The sequence below is a fragment of the Pocillopora damicornis genome, chromosome 7 (assembly GCF_964200805.1).
Source record: "Pocillopora damicornis chromosome 7, jaPocDami1.2, whole genome shotgun sequence".
In the NCBI taxonomy this organism is placed as follows: Eukaryota; Metazoa; Cnidaria; class Anthozoa; order Scleractinia; family Pocilloporidae; genus Pocillopora; species Pocillopora damicornis.
Genome location: NC_142676.1, coordinates 15,939,816 through 15,957,296, shown reverse-complemented (window position 1 = coordinate 15,957,296; position 17,481 = coordinate 15,939,816). Strand labels below are relative to the sequence as shown.

General features: G+C 38.2%; 3 protein-coding genes across 3 annotated transcripts; 1 reads left to right on the top strand and 2 right to left on the bottom strand.

Moving 5' to 3' along the window:
- Positions 1-1,057: 1,057 nt before the first annotated feature.
- On the bottom strand, positions 1,058-3,390 carry LOC149042808 (melanocortin receptor 4-like). The gene has a single exon (XM_089211062.1). The coding sequence runs from the start codon at positions 2,346-2,348 to the stop codon at positions 1,329-1,331; it is 1,020 nt and encodes a 339-aa protein (XP_089067188.1). The 5' UTR covers positions 2,349-3,390; the 3' UTR covers positions 1,058-1,328.
- Positions 3,391-7,708: 4,318 nt separating this feature from the next.
- On the bottom strand, positions 7,709-8,868 carry LOC149042807 (beta-1 adrenergic receptor-like). The gene has a single exon (XM_089211985.1). It carries the CDS (start codon positions 8,739-8,741, stop codon positions 7,833-7,835), a length of 909 nt encoding a protein of 302 aa, XP_089068111.1. The 5' UTR covers positions 8,742-8,868; the 3' UTR covers positions 7,709-7,832.
- Positions 8,869-12,520: 3,652 nt separating this feature from the next.
- On the top strand, positions 12,521-14,186 carry LOC113682464 (adenosine receptor A2a-like). The gene has a single exon (XM_027199634.2). It carries the CDS (start codon positions 12,930-12,932, stop codon positions 13,887-13,889), a length of 960 nt encoding a protein of 319 aa, XP_027055435.2. The 5' UTR covers positions 12,521-12,929; the 3' UTR covers positions 13,890-14,186.
- Positions 14,187-17,481: the final 3,295 nt, after the last annotated feature.

The following is a 17,481-nucleotide window of genomic DNA, read 5'->3' as shown; positions in this document are numbered from 1 at the left end:
ATTCTATTTCTAAAGCTTATTAATTTTTTTTTTATCACGAGTGTTTCATCTTTGTACCTGTGTTGGAGCCAGGAATCTGGACTCGTTATACTTAAACCAACCTCAGACTCTTTGCGAGCAAACATACACATCATGTACGTATTATAAAATATCCCTTTCAAGGGCGACGATAGGTGAAGGCTTTAGTACCGGTTTGGAATCTACCCACTCATTTTTGAAGGACAATCGATTCCTCAAGATAAAAATATCAGTGAATTATTATTCAAATATAGCTTTATTCCGGGAAGAATTGGAATCAGTGGTAAGATTTGCAGGATGTTTTAAATAGCAAAATAGGCAAGTCGCCCAAGGGATGGCTAGGGGCCACCCTGGCTTTTCAAACATGGTCTTTAGACTTCATAATCACACTATAACTTCAAATGTACTCTAAAAGTAAATGTACTGCTCGCTATATTTCCTTGTCAGCAACTCGTTTAATGATAAAATGAAGAGATAAAAAAATATGAAGACATGTTTTCTCTCAGTAAGTACGAAGAATTTTTTTCTTCCAACACCTAGTAGAAACATAATGAACCAGAGACGATGTAGTTGAAACGAAACGCAATGTGATTGCAGAGGGTTAAATTGATCACTGTCGCAATATCCGCCACCAAATCGAGCACAAATAACTAAAATCTAAATAATTTCAATTCATTTGCATCATTTCAGCAACAAGGATGAGTGAGGACAGCAAAAGCAAGTGCTAGTTCTGCTATATTACTTTCAAGCGAACTATTTACTCTTTGACCCATAAGAGTGACTAGTATGTTGTTTCTCTTCACAGTATCATCCCCAAACCACACATTAAGGTTAAATGAATAAACGGAATGATCACCAACTAAAGAAGCTCTTGATTGTTAAACAAACTCTTCAAGTCAGCACCATGCCTGGGAAATGTATAGAGAACTGTATGGAGAATATGCATACTGATATTAGGGTGTAAAGGGTTATTGGATAAACTTGGCAGATGCCTTAATCAATTTCATCTGAAGACCTTTCCGCAATAGACTCCAGAACGTTTAATGATGGGCACATTTTTAATGATCCTTTTCAAACGTCAGTAGCCATGACGCTTGCTTAGAAGAAGAGCAAACTCTTTAAAAAGCATCCTCTGAAAAATTACACTCAAAAATTTACTTATGATTTGTGGAACAAAAAAAATTTCTGTTTTTTCTGGTCTTGGATGTATACTTGGTGCACAAACTTAGCGTTCAGTGAAGATGACATGAAATAATTTACAATCGTGATTGTTTATATCCCTAACATTTGTGAAAATGAGTGCTTTTTCATTAATCGACATTGATAAAACTGCACATGCAGCAAAGCGCTTGGCGAATTGTCTCTTTTACTACTTGTCTCACTTCAGCAATCTTCCAGCAATAAAGAAATGGGTTAAGTGATGAATTTAAATACACTAATGAAACTGATGCTGCCCAAGCCAGAAAATACGATGAAGACATTGTTATGTTACTTCGTAAGGCCATCACAACAAGATATGGAAGATAACAGAGAACCATTGCAAGCTGAACCCACACTGCACTATGCACTGCTTTCCTGTATCGCACAATGTCAAGTGGGACGGTTAACTTTAGATGTTCTTGCTGCAGACGTTCATGAACTTCAGTTTGACGGCGACGAAGATTGAGGAAAATGTAAGTGTATGAGACGGCTGTGATCGTAAGACAAAATACTGTGGCAATACGGCCATACCAAATAGTGATACGGTGGCTTGCGAGGAACAATACCGCAACGACACAGGAAACTAACCAAAAGGTCGTTATAACTGCATATGTTCGCTTTAATGTTACAACCTGTTTATACCTTAGCCCCAGTAAGAGAGCGAGAAGCCTGTCCACACTTATCGCAGTCAACGTTAACAAAGATACTGACGCCAACACGTAGCCTACCATAAAGGATGCACTTGCTGAGAACCGACAAACATCCCAGTCTTCATAAACCAGAGACATCCAATAGGCAACATTGAGAGGTTCTGCAATTAGGCCAACACAAAGATCAGTTGTCGCCAAATTATGAAACAAAAGCTTCGACGGCGGATAGAGGGAAGATTCTCTCCGAAGAGCGACGAAGATCAGAGTATTCCCAAGAACTGCAGCAATGGATAGGAAAATATTGACCGCTGATAAAGACATCAGATGTTCATGAATACCGCTTGTAAAATCTGTTGAGCATCGCAGTTCTTCAAAGGACATATTATCTTTTCTATACTCAGTATGGTTTGTCATCGCAATTGGCCCTTGCAGAGAGGTTTCAGTGCATTCACTCGAGCCGAAGAATAAGGTTTTCCTCATAGAAATGCTTGGGATAATTGTGAGAAATGAGTCAAACTCGAGGGTGAGATTCTAATTCCTGTTTCCATTTGTCGTCACGTCCGGATGAAAAGAGCCAAGTTTCGGTTTTCTTAGTTTTGCATTAATCACATACCACATAATTGAATATCTTCTTTAGCTCTTAAGACCCTGAAGCGCATCATAACATTTGGATGCAATACTGCTATGTTATTTGTTTGCAAATTAAAAGGGAAAATAAAATGGTCGAAAGTAATCTACGATTCACTGAACATTTTTTCTGAACAGGAGAATTTCTTCAACAATGCTGAAACGGATATCGAAAGTCACCCACGCTTCATTAGCAAACTAGAAACACGTCTCTACATGCCTATCCTATACACATTTCCTATGCACGTATCCCATGCCAAAGATCATCTGTAGTAATAGCCTTGCATGGATCTAGTTTCAATTCAGATGGATTTCATTCTGGTTGTCTAATTTAATGTAGACCGTGCGAAAAGTGGTGTTCCTTTATTTTAGCCTTGTTGACCTAATATCTATAATTAGATCATCTAATGGTTATAACTGATAATGACGGAAGCTCCACAGCCGTATCAAAGGAAATGATTTCAGTTCCAGACGTTTTCAATTCTTGTTTGTTCAGTACATGTCTCGATTCTATTGTACGAGTTTGACTTCAGTGATCGTTTCATTGAAATCCACCAAACTCTGAATTTTTTTATCGAACACTGCAATATTCACCTGTTTTTGCGGTCGTGACATAAAAGGAAAACAAAACATGTGTCGAAATATGCTTAACTACGATAACGTCGGTCGGGAAACTGCTTGAGCTTTAGTTCGACGTAATAACTCAAACAATAGTTTACGTTGAGAGTCAGCTCCGTTTAAGCAGAAGGAAATAAAAGAAAAAAAGAGGGGCTTCCTGTACTTCCTCTATACTAGTGCAAATGCGAAATAGAAAGTAAAAAAATTTCGAAAATTTCTTTGATTTTTGTATGCCATTTTTAGCGGAGAGTCCGAATAAAACGTGATGACATTTCTATTTACCGGCTTCAGAGAGCTTACGATCAGTGATTAAAAGAAACAATCTCCTGGCTTTGCACACCCCGTAAAGATACGTGAAAAGCACCTTTGATTTTGTACATTTATATTTTGGAGAGCGGGTTTGTTTCTTGAGAGATTGTGATCGCCTTAAGCAGCTCTATTATCCTTGTGTTTGCCTTAGTATATTGAGTGGCTTGCACTCCTCAAGATTTCATTAACAATATGTATTTTTATCCAGTCATGAAGTCGTTCGATAAGAAATCAAGGAAAGGAACTAATTTTTAGTAATCCCTCCGGATGAAGCATAACTTTGTGACAAAATTCTTTCAAAGGTTTGATTATTTGTATACATAACAGCAATTCGTCAAATACTTCAGTTTCATTTTCATGTCTTGTAAAGTTCGTTGTTACTATTTCTTAGGGTCGATGCAACTGTTTGTCGAGTGGCAGATGTCGTATTAGATATTTCCCCACGACTCAAACTCCATCCTCCTTTATTCATCAGAATTCACAATGGAGAATAACAACTTAACAATTCTCGGCTTCGTGAATGTATTTAATCTTGCATATGAACTGCTTTATCAATATGAAATCAAATAACCCTACTGATTCATGGCATGACTCCGGCTTTATTGGACGATCGATTTTGTAGGATCGTGGCTGATATAGTTTGGTAAATGATGTTTGAGTAATGGCGAAATACGAGCTTCCCTTTCAGTCAGAAGTTGATTTGACTGCTACTAGTAAACACCGTCACTTTGCAAAGGAAGATAACGTGATGCTTGAAAATAGACCATGAATTATATTATGCAGGAGCGTAACGCGCCAATAAGCACACACGCACGCAACTATCCCTGGAAATCTATATTCTCAGATAAGTTCAGGTGGTGTGAGCTGGCTATTTACTAATGTATAGTTACTGGCTAAAGGCGTCATTTATCTTGAGATCGACGGGTTTGGCGCACGTATTATCGTTTCGTACTTCTCTTCATGAACTGAAGAATACAAATATCTGAAACGCTTTCCAGCTCAACACTCAAGTTGACAGCCCTACTACATTAACGAAGCGAAATGGTGACCACAATCGACGAGTTCAGCGCAAGATTTTAAATGCCCCCACACTTATTTTGGAATACATGACTCAGCTTTGCAATTGCCGACGCATTTTGTTTCGACCTGCGCTGCTGGACGAAGTTTTCAGTTCCTTAAAAGGATTGCCAATCCCTTTCGCACCATCATAGGTTAGGAGCGATTGTTCGTTCTGGCAGAAAAATGCATGATGTGCACAACACGTGTGTAAAAAGAAATAAAATAAAAAAAACAATAAGATTACCCGATTAAAGAATTTTTTCCTGACCCGTCCACAACTGTTGTCTTCAGAACGTGCAGTGAGGGATAAAGACACGACGGATGAACGCTGTCTTTTTGCACAACAAATCCCGAGCTTTCGTGATTCTTTCGGCATTGAATATGACCAAGCTTAAATGAAGAATTTTTCTGCGGAAGCGGAGGCATCACACTTTGTGTACAGGTTCTACTAGTATAAGGACCTCGCAAGGAAAAAAAAGCGGAGCTCAAGCTCGTAAAAAGGGCAGCCTTCCTTGCTTAACTTATGAAGGTTCAGTAGACAGGCAGTGAGAGTGTGGCAGTGATATTGATTAGCTTTTGTTTGGAGCTGGTAGTGAAAGCAAATGTTAGTAGTGGTAGTACTTCTTGGTAGCATCAGAAATAAGAAGTAAAAGTAGCCTGATTGCAAGTTGTAATTCATCTTTTTTATTTTTTACGACGTCTTGTTTAGTTGCATAACGTGTGTGTGTTTTGTGAATTTATTGAGGAAGTTTAAAGCCCCTTTAAATAAGGAGATGCTTTAGGGTGAGTTTATGTGATCTAAATATCTTCAACGTTTTTCGTACGGCACACATAAATTCTCTCTCCTTCATAAATATAAAATACACTTGACTAACGTACAATATTTACAAAACATTTACATTAAATAACTTTCGATACGTAAATTTTCTTAAAACTCGCTTACTTCCTACTAGGTTTCATTTATAAAACTTCTCTCAGAGTATACCACATCTACTGAGCACTTTGAGTTCAATCGCTCCGATTCCTGGCTAATGCGCAGGATCCGGTTGCGCCAAATCTTGGGATAGGTCAAGGCTTTGTTGTCTTGAAAACAACCTGATGGAAATTCCTCCCAAATCACGCTACATTCTCTGGCTTAGATATCCATGTGAATGTGAAATTTCCCTAACATGAAAAGGTCTTTAGTCTAGATAGATACACTGATGGTATGAAAGCGAAGGAAACACAAGGTTCTCTTAGTGATCCGTTGTGTTTCGTCACGCAATTCACTGAACCAGTCAGTGTGGCGTGATCTATGGCAGGTATTTCAAGGACGTCTGTTATCACTCAACAGCTGAAAGAAGGCAAAGTATCCCATTCGACGGAGCTTTGTTAACCTCTGGCTAGAGCTATCACTTGTGACCTTGGACAATATGTGGAAATCTGGACACTACTGTTCCTGATGGCGAAAAACAGAGTTTGATTGCGACGAGGTATGTATATATATATATGCAGGGGCACATGACGGGACCAGCAGCGTGGAGTTCTCCTTAAATTCTGGTATTTCTAAGAAAATTTTCAAATTGCAATTTTACTGAGATTTCTCCCCCCTCCCCCTTCCCCCAGACCTCAAAAAGATCTTAACTTCTTAATCTTAACCGATTAAAACATTAATTCTCTTTCCCGTTCCCTTTTTTTCCTTTATATATGTATTCGGTCATATTTTCGTGCTGTAAGGACGCGCCCCAGTGATTTCGACATAAGCAACAGATCGCGTGACTTACCCGAGTTGAAGACGATGATCTGTAAACAAACGTTGACTTATTGCCATGTCCCTGTTGGTTAAAGGAACGAAATAACTCCTCGTTCATATTCAAACAAAACAAAAAGGCCCAAGTTGAATAGTTTTAAAAGACACAGAACAAGAAAGTCAAAATGAAGAACCTTTTGATTTTGTGTCTGATTTGTGAGCCATGATGATTGCATGTTGATGGATGGTGTCTTCAGTCTTTCCGGTGTTTAAATCTACAAAGTAATCATCTTTTCGAATTAGAAACGCCTCGACAACTAAGCAAAATTGGTTCGGTTAAAACCTTCCCTCACTGTCCAAACGAAAACAGACAGACAATTATACATGGTCATATTTTCGTGCTGTGAGAAGGAGACACTCCAGTGAGATCGATTTAAGCAACAGATCGCGTGACTTACCCGAGTTGAAGACGATGATCTGTAAGCAAACGTTGACTTATCGCCATGTCCCTGTTGATCAAGGAACGAAATAACTTCTCGTTCATATTCAAACAAAACAAAAAGGTCCAAGTTGAATAGTTTTAAAAGACACAGAACAAGAAGTCGAGATGAAGAACCTTTTGATTTTGTGTCTGATTTGTGACTCATGATGATTGTATGTAGACTTATGTACTGTAAAAGAAAATGCGCTGCTCGCCATATTTTCTTTTCAGCAAATCGTTTAATGATAAAATGAAGAGAAATAAATCTTAGGACATGTTTTCCACTCATTTTATCTCTCAGTAAGTATGAATAATATTTTTTTCTTTTTACTTCTACTAGAAATATAATGAACCAGAGAGAGACAATGTAGTTGAAATGAAATGCAATGTGACTGCAGAGGGTCTAGTTGATCGCTTTCCCAATATCCGCCATCAAATCGAGCACAAATAATTTAAATCTAAATAATTTCAATTCATTTGCATCATTTCAGCAACAAGGATGAGTGAGGACAGCAAAAGCACAACAAGCTGGTTCCGCTCTCTTGCTTTCAAGCGAACTATTTACTCTTTGACCCATAAGAGTGACTAGTATGTTGTTTATCTTCACAGTATCATCTCCAAACCACACATTAAGGTTATATGAATAAAGGGAATGATCACCAACTAAAGAAGCTCTTGATTGTTAAACAAATTCTTCAAGTCAGCACCATGCCTGGGAAATGTATAGAGAACTGTATGGAGAATATGCATACTGATATTAGGGTGTAAAGGGTTATTGGATAAACTTGGCAGATGCCTTAATCAATTTCATCTGATGACCTTTCCGCAATAGACTCCAGAACGTTTAATGATGGGCACATTTTTATTCATCCTTTTCAAAGTTTCAAAGAAACGTCAGTAGCCATGATGCTTGCTCAGTTTAGATGGCTTAGAAGAAAAGCAAAAACTCTTTAAAAAGCATCCTCTGAAAAATTACATTAAAAAATTTATTTATGATTTGTGGAACAAAAAAAATCCCGTTTTTTCTAGTCTTGAATGTATACTTTGTGCACAAACTTAATGATCAGTGAAGATGACACGAAATGATTTGCAATCTTGATTGTTCATATCTCTAAAATTTGTGAAGATGAGTGCTTTTTAATTAATCGACATTGATAAAACTGCACACACAACAAAGCGCTTGGCGAATTGTCTCTTTTACTACTTGTCTTACTTCAGCAATCTTCCAGCAATAAAGAAATGGGTTAAGTGATGAGTTAAAATACACTAATGAAACTGATGCTGCCCAAGCCAGAAAATACGATGAAGACATTGTTATGTTGTTACGTAATGCCATCACAACGAGATATGGAAGATAACAGAGAGCCATTGCAAGCTGAACCCACACTGCACTATGCACTGCTTTTCTGTATCGCCCAATGTCAAGTGGAACTGTCAACTTTGGATGTGCTTCCTGCACACGTTTATAAACTTCAGTTTGACTGCGACGAAGCTTGAGGAAAATGTAAGTGTACGAGACGGCTGTGATCGCAAGACAAAACACTATAGTAATACGGCCATACCAAATAGTGATACGGTGGCTTGCGAGATACAATAGCGCAACGACACAGGAAACTACCCAAAAGGTCGTTACAACTGCATATGTTCGCTTTAATGTTACAACCTGTTTGTACCTTAGCCCCAGTAAGAGAGCGAGAAGCCTGTCCACACTTATCGCAGTCAACGTCAATATAGATACTGACGCCAACACGTCATAAACCAGAGACATCCAATAGGCAACATTGAGAGGTTCTGCAATTAGGCCAACACAAAGATCAGTTGTCGCCAAATTATGAAACAAAAGCTTCGACGGCGGATGTAGGGAAGATTCTCTCCGAAGAGCGACGAGGATCAGAGTATTCCCAAGAACTGCAGCAATGGATAGGAAAATGTTGACCGCTGATAAAGACATCAGATGTTTATGAATATCGCTTGTAAAATCTGTTGAGCATCGCAGTTCTTCAAAGGACGTATTATCTTTTCCATACCCAGTATGGTTTGTCATCTCCATTGGCCCTTGCAGAGAGGTTTCAGTGCATTCACTCGAGCCGAAGAATAAGGTTTTCCTTATAGAAATGCTTAAGTTAATTTTGAGGAATGAGTCAAACTCAAGGGTGAGATTCTAGTTCCTGTTTCCATTTGTCGTCACGTGCGGACGAAAATATATATATGTATATATATATATATATATATATATATATATATATATATATATATATATATAACTAACTGCAGACAGTACTGTTTCGGCCTTCTGGGCCTCATCAGTGCAGTGCTGATGCTAGGATGGAGGTAAGGCAATATAGCCACCCCAAGTGATCTCACACCTGTGGGATCACTTAAGCCATGCCAAAGTGCTCAAACTAGAAAAACTAGTGAGCATGCATAATGCTAGCAGCAATGACTCATCCTAGTAGAGTGCTCAATTTGGGCATGAAAGCAAAGCTTTGTATGCCAAAGAGCTATATCTAACTGCAGACAGTACTGTTTCGGCCTTCTGAGCCTCATCAGTGCAGTGCTGATGCTAGGATGGAGGTAAGGCAATATAGCCACCCCAAATATACATACATATCTCGTCGCGATCAAACTCTGTTTTTCGCCATCAGGAATCAATGTCCAGATTTCCACATATTGTCCAAGCTCTAGCCAGAGGTTAACAAAGCTCCGTTGAGTGGGATACTTTGCCTTCTTTCAGCTGTTGAGGGATAACAGACGTCCTTGAAATATCTGCCATAGATCACGACACAGCTTCATCATCTACTGACTGGTTCAGTGAATTGCGTAACGAAACACAACGGATCACTAAGAGAACTTTGTGTTTCCTTTCCATCAGTGTATCTATCTAGTCTAAAGACCTTTTCATGTTAGGGAAATTTCACATTCACATGGATATCTAAGCCAGAGAATGTAGCGAGATTTGGGACGAGTTTCCATCAGGTTGTTTTCAAGACAACAAAGCCTTGACCTATCCTAAGATTTGGCGCGAACGAATCCTGCGTAATTGCCAGGAATTGGAGCCATTGAACCCAAAGTGCTCAGTAAATGTGGTATACTCAGAAAAAAGTTTTATAAATGAGACTTAGTAGGAAGTAAGCGAGTTTTAAGAAAACTTATGTATCGAAAGTTAGTTAATGTAAATGTTTGTAAATATTGTACGTTAGTCAAGTGTATTTTATATTATTGAAGGAGAGAGAATTTATGTGTGCCGTACGAAAAACGTTGAAGATATTTAGATCACATAAACTCACCCTTAAGTATTATTTAAAGGGGACTTAAACTTCCTCAATAAATTCAAAAAATACACACACGTTATGCATCTAAACAAGACGTCGTAAAAAATAAAAAAGATAAATTACAGCTTGTAATCAGGCTACTTTTAAATTTTTTCTTCTTATTTCTGATGCTACCAAGAAGTACTACCACTACTAACATTTGCTTTCACTACCAGCTCCAAACAAAAGCTAATCAATATCACTGCCACACTCTCACTGCCTGTCTACTGAACCTTCATAAGTTAAGCAAGGAAGGCTGCCCTTTTTACGAGCTTGAGCTCCGCTTTTTTTTCCTTGCGAGGTCCTTATACTAGAAGAACCTTGTACACAAAGTGTGATGCCTCCGCTTCCGCAGAAAAATTCTTGATTTAGGCTTGGTCATCTTCAATGCCGCAAGAATCACGAAAGCTCGGGATTTGTTGTGCAAAAAGACAGCGTTCACCCGTCGTGTCTTTATCCCTCACTGCACGTTCTGAAGACAACAGTTGTGGACGGGTCAGGGAAAATTCTTTAATCAAGTAATCTTATTTTATTTTATTTCTTTTTACTCACGTGTTGTGCACACCATACATTTTTCTGCCAGAACGAACAATCGCTCCTAACCTATGATGGTGCGAAAGGGATTGGCAATCCTTTTAAGGAACTGAAAACTTCGTCCAGCAGCGCAGGTCGAAACAAAATGCGTCGGCAATTACAAAGCTGAGTCATGTATTACAAAATAAGTGTGGGAGCATTTGAAATCTTGCGCTGAACTCGTCGATTGTGGTCACCATTTCGCTTCGTTAATGTAGTTGGGCTGTCAACTTGAGTGTTGAGCTGGAAAGCGTTTCAGATATTTGTATTCTTCAGTTCATGACGAGAAGAACGAAACGATAATACGTGCGCCAAACCCGTCGATCTCAAGATAGATGACGCCTTTAGCCAATAACTATACATTAGTAAATAGCCAGCTCACACCACCTGAACTTATCTGAGAATATAGATTTCCACGGATAGTTGCGTGCGTGTGTGCTTATAGGCGCGTTACGCTCCTGCATAATATAATTCATGGTCTGTTTTCAAGCATCTCGTTATCTTCCTTTGCAAAGTGACGGTGTGTACTAGTAGCAGTCAAATCAACTTCTGACTGAAAGGGAAGCTCGTATTTCGCCATTACTCAAACATCATTTACCAAACTATATCACCCACGATCCAACAAAATCGATCGTCCAATAAAGCCGGAGTCATGCCATGAATTAATAGGGTTATTCGATTTCATGTTGATAAAGCAGTTCATATGCAAGATTAAATAGATTCACGAAGTCGAGAAGTGTTAACTTGTTATTCTCCATTGTGAATTCTGATGAAAAAAGGAGGGTGGAGTTTGAGTTGTGGGGCAATATCTAATACGACATCTGCCACTCGACAAACAGTTGCATCGACCCTAAGAAATAGTAACAACGAACTTTACAAGACATGAAAATGAAACTAAAGTATTTGACGAACTGCTGTTATGTATACAAGTAATCAAACCTTTGAAAGAATTTTGTCACAAAGTTATGCTTCATCCGGAGGGATTACTAAAAATTAATTCCTTTCCTTGATTTCTTATACAACGACTTCATGACTGGATAAAAATACATATTGTTGATGAAATCTTGAGGAGTGCAAGCCACTCAATATACTGAAGGCAAACACAAGGATAATAGAGCTGCTTAAGGCGATCACAATCTCTCAAGAAACAAACCCGCTCTCCAAAATATAAATGTACAAAATCAAAGGTGCTTTTGACGTGTCTTTACGGGGTGTGCAAAGCCAGGAGATTGTTTCTTTTAATCACTGATCGTAAGCTCTCTGAAGCCGGTAAATAGAAATGTCATCACGTTTTATTCGGACTCTCCGCTAAGAGTGGCATAGAAAAATCAAAGAATAGTTTTGAAATTTTCGAAATTTTTTTTTACTTTCTATTTTGCATTTGCACTAGTATAGAGGAAGTACAGGAAGCCTCTCTTTTTCTTTCTTTTATTTCCTTCTGCTCAAATGGAGCTGACTCTCAACGTAAACTATTGTTTGAGTTACGTCGAACTAAAGCTCAAGCAGTTTCCCAGCCGACGTTATCGTAGTTAAGCATATTTCGACACATGTTTTGTTTTCCTTTTATGTCACAACCGCAAAAGCAGGTGAATATTGCAGTGTTCGATGAAAATGATGAGTTTGGTGGATTTCAGTGAAACGATCACTGAAGTCAAACTCGTACAATAGAATCGAGACATGTACTTAACAAACAAGAATTGAAAACGTCGGGAACTGAAATCATTACCTTTAATACGGCTGTGGAGCTTCTGTCATTATCAGTTATAACCATTAGATGATCTAATAATAAATATTAGGTCAACAAGGCTGAAATAAAGGAACACCACTTTTCACATGGTCTACATCAAATTGGACACCCACGATGAAATCCATCTGAATTGAAACTCGATCCATGCAAGGCTATTACTACAGATGATCTTTGGCATAGGATGCGTGCAGAGGAAACGTGCATAGGAGAGGCATGTAAAGATGTTTTTCTAGTTTGCTGATGAAGCGTGGTTGACTTTTGATTTCCGTTTCAGCATTGTTGGAGAAATTCTCCCGTTCAGAAAAATGTTTAATGAAGCGTAGATTACTTTCCACCATTTTATTTTCCTTTTTTATTTGCGAACAAACAACATTGCATTTAAATATTATGATGGGCTTCAGGGCCTTAGGAGCTATTTGTGATTGATGCATGACTAAGAAAACCGATACTTGGCTCTTTTCATCTGCACGTGACGACAAATGGAAACAGGAACTAGAATCTCACCCTTGAGTTTGACTCATTCCTCAAAATTAACTTAAGCATTTCTATAAGGAAAACCTTATTCTTCGGCTCGAGTGAATGCACTGAAACCTCTCTGCAAGGGCCAATGGAGATGACAAACCATACTGGGTATGGAAAAGATAATACGTCCTTTGAAGAACTGCGATGCTCAACAGATTTTACAAGCGGTATTCATGAACATCTGATGTCTTTATCAGCGGTCAATATTTTCCTATCCATTGCTGCAGTTCTTGGGAATACTCTGATCTTCGTCGCTCTTCGGAGAGAATCTTCCCTCCATCCGCCGTCGAAGCTTTTGTCTCATAATTTGGCGACAACTGATCTTTGTGTTGGCCTAGTTGCAGAACCTCTCAATGTTGCCTATTGGATGTCTCTGGTTTACGAAGACTGGGATGTTTGTAGGTTCTCAGCGATTGCATCCTTTATGGCAGGCTACGTGTTGGCGTCGGTATCTATATTAACGTTGGCTGCGATAAGTGTGGACAGGCTTCTCGCTCTCTTACTGGGGCTAAGGTACAAACAGGTTGTAACATTAAAGCGAACATATGCAGTTGTAACGACCTTTTGGGTAGTTTCCTGTGTCGTTGCGCTATTGTACCTCGCAAGCCACCGTATTACCGTCTGGTATGGCCGTATTACTATAGTATTTTGTCTTACGATCACAGCCGTCTCGTACACTTACATTTTCCTCAAGCTTCGTCGCCGTCAAACTGAAGTTTATAAACGTGTGCAGGAAGCACATCCAAAGTTGACAGTTCCACTTGACATTGGGCGATACAGAAAAGCAGTGCATAGTGCAGTGTGGGTTCAGCTTGCAATGGCTCTCTGTTATCTTCCATATCTCGTTGTGATGGCATTACGTAACAACATAACAATGTCTTCATCGTATTTTCTGGCTTGGGCAGCATCAGTTTCATTAGTGTATTTTAACTCATCACTTAACCCATTTCTTTATTGCTGGAAGATTGCTGAAGTGAGACAAGTAGTAAAAGAGACAATTCGCCCAGCGCTTTGTTGCGTTTGCAGTTTTATCAATGTCGATTAATTAAAAAGCACTCATCTTAACAAATTTTAGGGATATGAACAATCAAGATTGCAAATCATTTCGTGTCATCTTCACTGATCACTAAGTTTGTGCACGAACTATACATTCAAGACTAGAAAAAACGGGATTTTTTTCGTTCCACAAATCATAAATAAAATTTTTAGTGTAATTTTTCAGGGGATGCTTTTTAAAGAGTTCTGCTTTTCTTCTAAGCCATCTAAACTGAGCAAGCATCATGGCTACTGTCGTTTCTTTAAAACTTTGAAAAGGATCAATAAAAATGTGCTTATCATTAAACGTTCTGGAGTCTATTGCGGAAAGGTCTTCAGATGAAATTGATTAAGGCATCTGCCAAGTTTATCCAATAACCCTTTACACCCTAATATCAGTATGCATATTCTCCATACAGTTCTCTATACATTTCCCAGGCATGGTGCTGACTTGAAGAATTTCTTTAACAATCAAGAGCTTCTTTAGTTGGTGATCATTCCCTTTATTCATATAACCTTAATGTGTGGTTTGGAGATGATACTGTGAAGATAAACAACATACTAGTCACTCTTATGGGTCAAAGAGTAAATAGTTCGCTTGAAAGCAAGAGAGCGGAACCAGCTTGTTGTGCTTTTGCTGTCCTCACTCATCCTTGTTGCTGAAATGATGCAAATGAATTAAAATTATTTAGATTTAAATTATTTGTGCTCGATTTGATGGCGGATATTGGGAAAGCGATCAATTTAACCCTCTACAGTCACATTGCATTTCATTTCAACTACATTGTCTCTCTCTGGTTCATTATATTTCCACTAGAAGTAACAAGAAAAAAATATTATTCGTACTTACTGAGAGATAAAATGAGCGGAAAACATGTCTTAAGATTTTTTTTCTCTTCATTTTATCATTAAACGATTTGCTGAAAAGAAAATATGGCGAGCAGTGCATTTTCTTTTACAGTACATAAGTCTACATACAATCATCATGGCTCACAAATCAGACACAAAATCAAAAGGTTCTTCATCTCGACTTTCTTGTTCTGTGTCTTTTAAAACTATTCAACTTGGACCTTTTTGTTTTGTTTGAATATAAACGAGAAGTTATTTCGTTCCTTTGATCAACAGTGACATGGCGATAAGTCAACGTTTGCTTACAGATCATCGTCTTCAACTCGGGTAAGTCACGCGATCTGTTGCGTAAATCGATCTCACTGGAGTGTCTCCTTCTCACAGCACGAAAATATGACCATGCATAGTTGTCTGTCTGTTTTCGTTTGGGCAGTGAGGGAAGCTTTTAACTGAACCAATTTTGCTCAGTTGTCGAGGCGTTTCTAATTCGAAAAGATGATTACTTTGTAGATTTAAACGCCGGAAAGACTGAAGACACCATCCATCAACATGCAATCATCATGGCTCACAAATCAGACACAAAATCAAAAGGTTCTTCATCTCGACTTTCTTGTTCTGTGTCTTTTAAAACTATTCAACTTGGACCTTTTTGTTTTGTTTGAATATGAATGAGGAGTTATTTCGTTCCTTTAACCAACAAGGACATGGCAATAAGTCAACGTTTACTTACAGATCATCGTCTTCAACTCGGGTAAGTCACGCGATCTGTTGCTTATGTCGAAATCACTGGGGTGTGTCCTTACAGCACGAAAATATGACCGAATACATATATAAAGGAAAAAAAGGGAACGAGAAAGAGAATTAATGTTTTAATCTGTTAAGATTAAGAAGTTAAGATCTTTTTGAGGTCTGGGGGAAGGGGGAGGGGGGAGAAACCTCAGTAAAATTGCAATTTGAAAATTTTCTTAGAAATACCAGAATTTAAGGAGAACTCCACGCTGCTGGTTTCGTCATGTGCCCCTACATATATATATATATATATATATATATATATATATATATATATATATATATATATATATATTACGTATTACTATATATAGTGCAATACTGCAATGTTATTTGTTCGCAAATAAAAAAGGAAAATAAAATGGTCGAAAGTAATCTACGCTTCATTAAACATTTTCTGAACGGGAGAATTTCTCCAACAATGCTGAAACGGAAATCAAAAGTCAACCACGCTTCATCAGCAAACTAGAAAAACGTCTATACATGCCTATCCTATGCACGTTTCCTCTGCACGCATCCTATGCCAAAGATCATCTGTATTAATAGCCTTGCATGGATCTAGTTTCAATTCAGATGGATTTCATTCTGGGTGTCCAATTTGATGTAGACCATGTGAAAATCGGTGTTCCTTTATTTCAGCCTTGTTGACCAAATATTAATTATTAGATCATCTAATGGTTATAACTGATAATGACGGAAGCTCCACAGCCGTATCAAAGGTAATGATTTCAGTTCCAGACGTTTTCAATTCTTGTTTGTTAAGTACATGTCTCGATTCTATTGTACGAGTTTGACTTCAGTGATCGTTTCACTGAAATCCACCAAACTCTAAATTTTTCATCGAACACTGCAATATTTGCGGTCGTGACATAAAAGGAAAACAAAAAATGTGTCGAAATATGCTTAACTATGATAACGTCGGTTGGGAAACTGCTTGAGCTTTAGTTCGACGTAATAACTCAAACAATAGTTTACGTTGAGAGTCAGCTCCATTTAAGCAGAAAGAAATAAAAGAAAAAAAAAAGAGAGGCTTAGGGTTAGTTTTCTATGCCACTTTTAGCGGAGAGTCCGAATAAAATGTGAAGACATTTCTATTTACCGGCTTCAGAGAGCTTACGATCAGTGATTAAAAGAAACAATCTCCTGGCTTTGCACACCCCGTAAAGATACGTGAAAAGTACCTTTGATTTTGTACATTTATATTTTGGAGAGCGGGTTTGTTTCTCGAGAGATTGTGATCGCCTTAAGCAGCTCTATTATCCTTGTGTTTGCTTTCAGTATATTGAGTGGCTCGCACTCCTCAAGATTTCATCAACAAAATATTTTTTTATCCAGTCATGAAGTCGTTCGATAAGAAATCAAGGAAAGGAATTAATTTTTAGTAATCCCTCCGGATGAAGCATAACTTTGGGACAAAATTCTTTCAAAGGTTTGATTATTTGTATACATAACAGCAATTCGTCAAATACTTCAGTTTCATTTTCATGTCTTGTAAAGTTCGTTGTTACCATTTCTTAGGGTCGATGCAACTGTTTGTCGAGTGGCAGATGTCGTATTAGATATTGCCCCACAACTCAAACTCCATCCTCCTTTATTCATCAGAATTCACAATGGAGAATAACAAGTTAACACTTCTCGGTTTCGTGAACGTATATATTCTGGCAAATGAACTGCTTTATCAATATTAGAATAACCTTACTAATTCATGGCACGACTCCGGCTTTATCGGACGATCGATTTTGTAGGATCATGGGTGATATAGTTTGGTAAACGATGTTTGAGTAATGACGAAACACGAGGTTATCTTTCAGTCAGAAGTTGATTTGACAGTTACTAGTAAACACCGTCACTTTGCAAGGGAAGATAGCGTGATGCTCGAAAACAGACCATGAATTATATTATGCAGGAGCGAAAGGCTTCCTTGTTCAACTTATGAAGGCTCAGTAGACAGGCAGTGAGAGCGT

What these genes read in the sequence shown, in the direction of transcription:
- LOC113682464 (XM_027199634.2), top strand. Translation starts at nt 12,930, where the DNA reads ATGGAGATGACAAACCATACTGGGTATGGAAAAGATAATACGTCCTTT.
- LOC149042808 (XM_089211062.1), bottom strand. Translation starts at nt 2,348, where the DNA reads ATGAGGAAAACCTTATTCTTCGGCTCGAGTGAATGCACTGAAACCTCT.
- LOC149042807 (XM_089211985.1), bottom strand. Translation starts at nt 8,741, where the DNA reads ATGGAGATGACAAACCATACTGGGTATGGAAAAGATAATACGTCCTTT.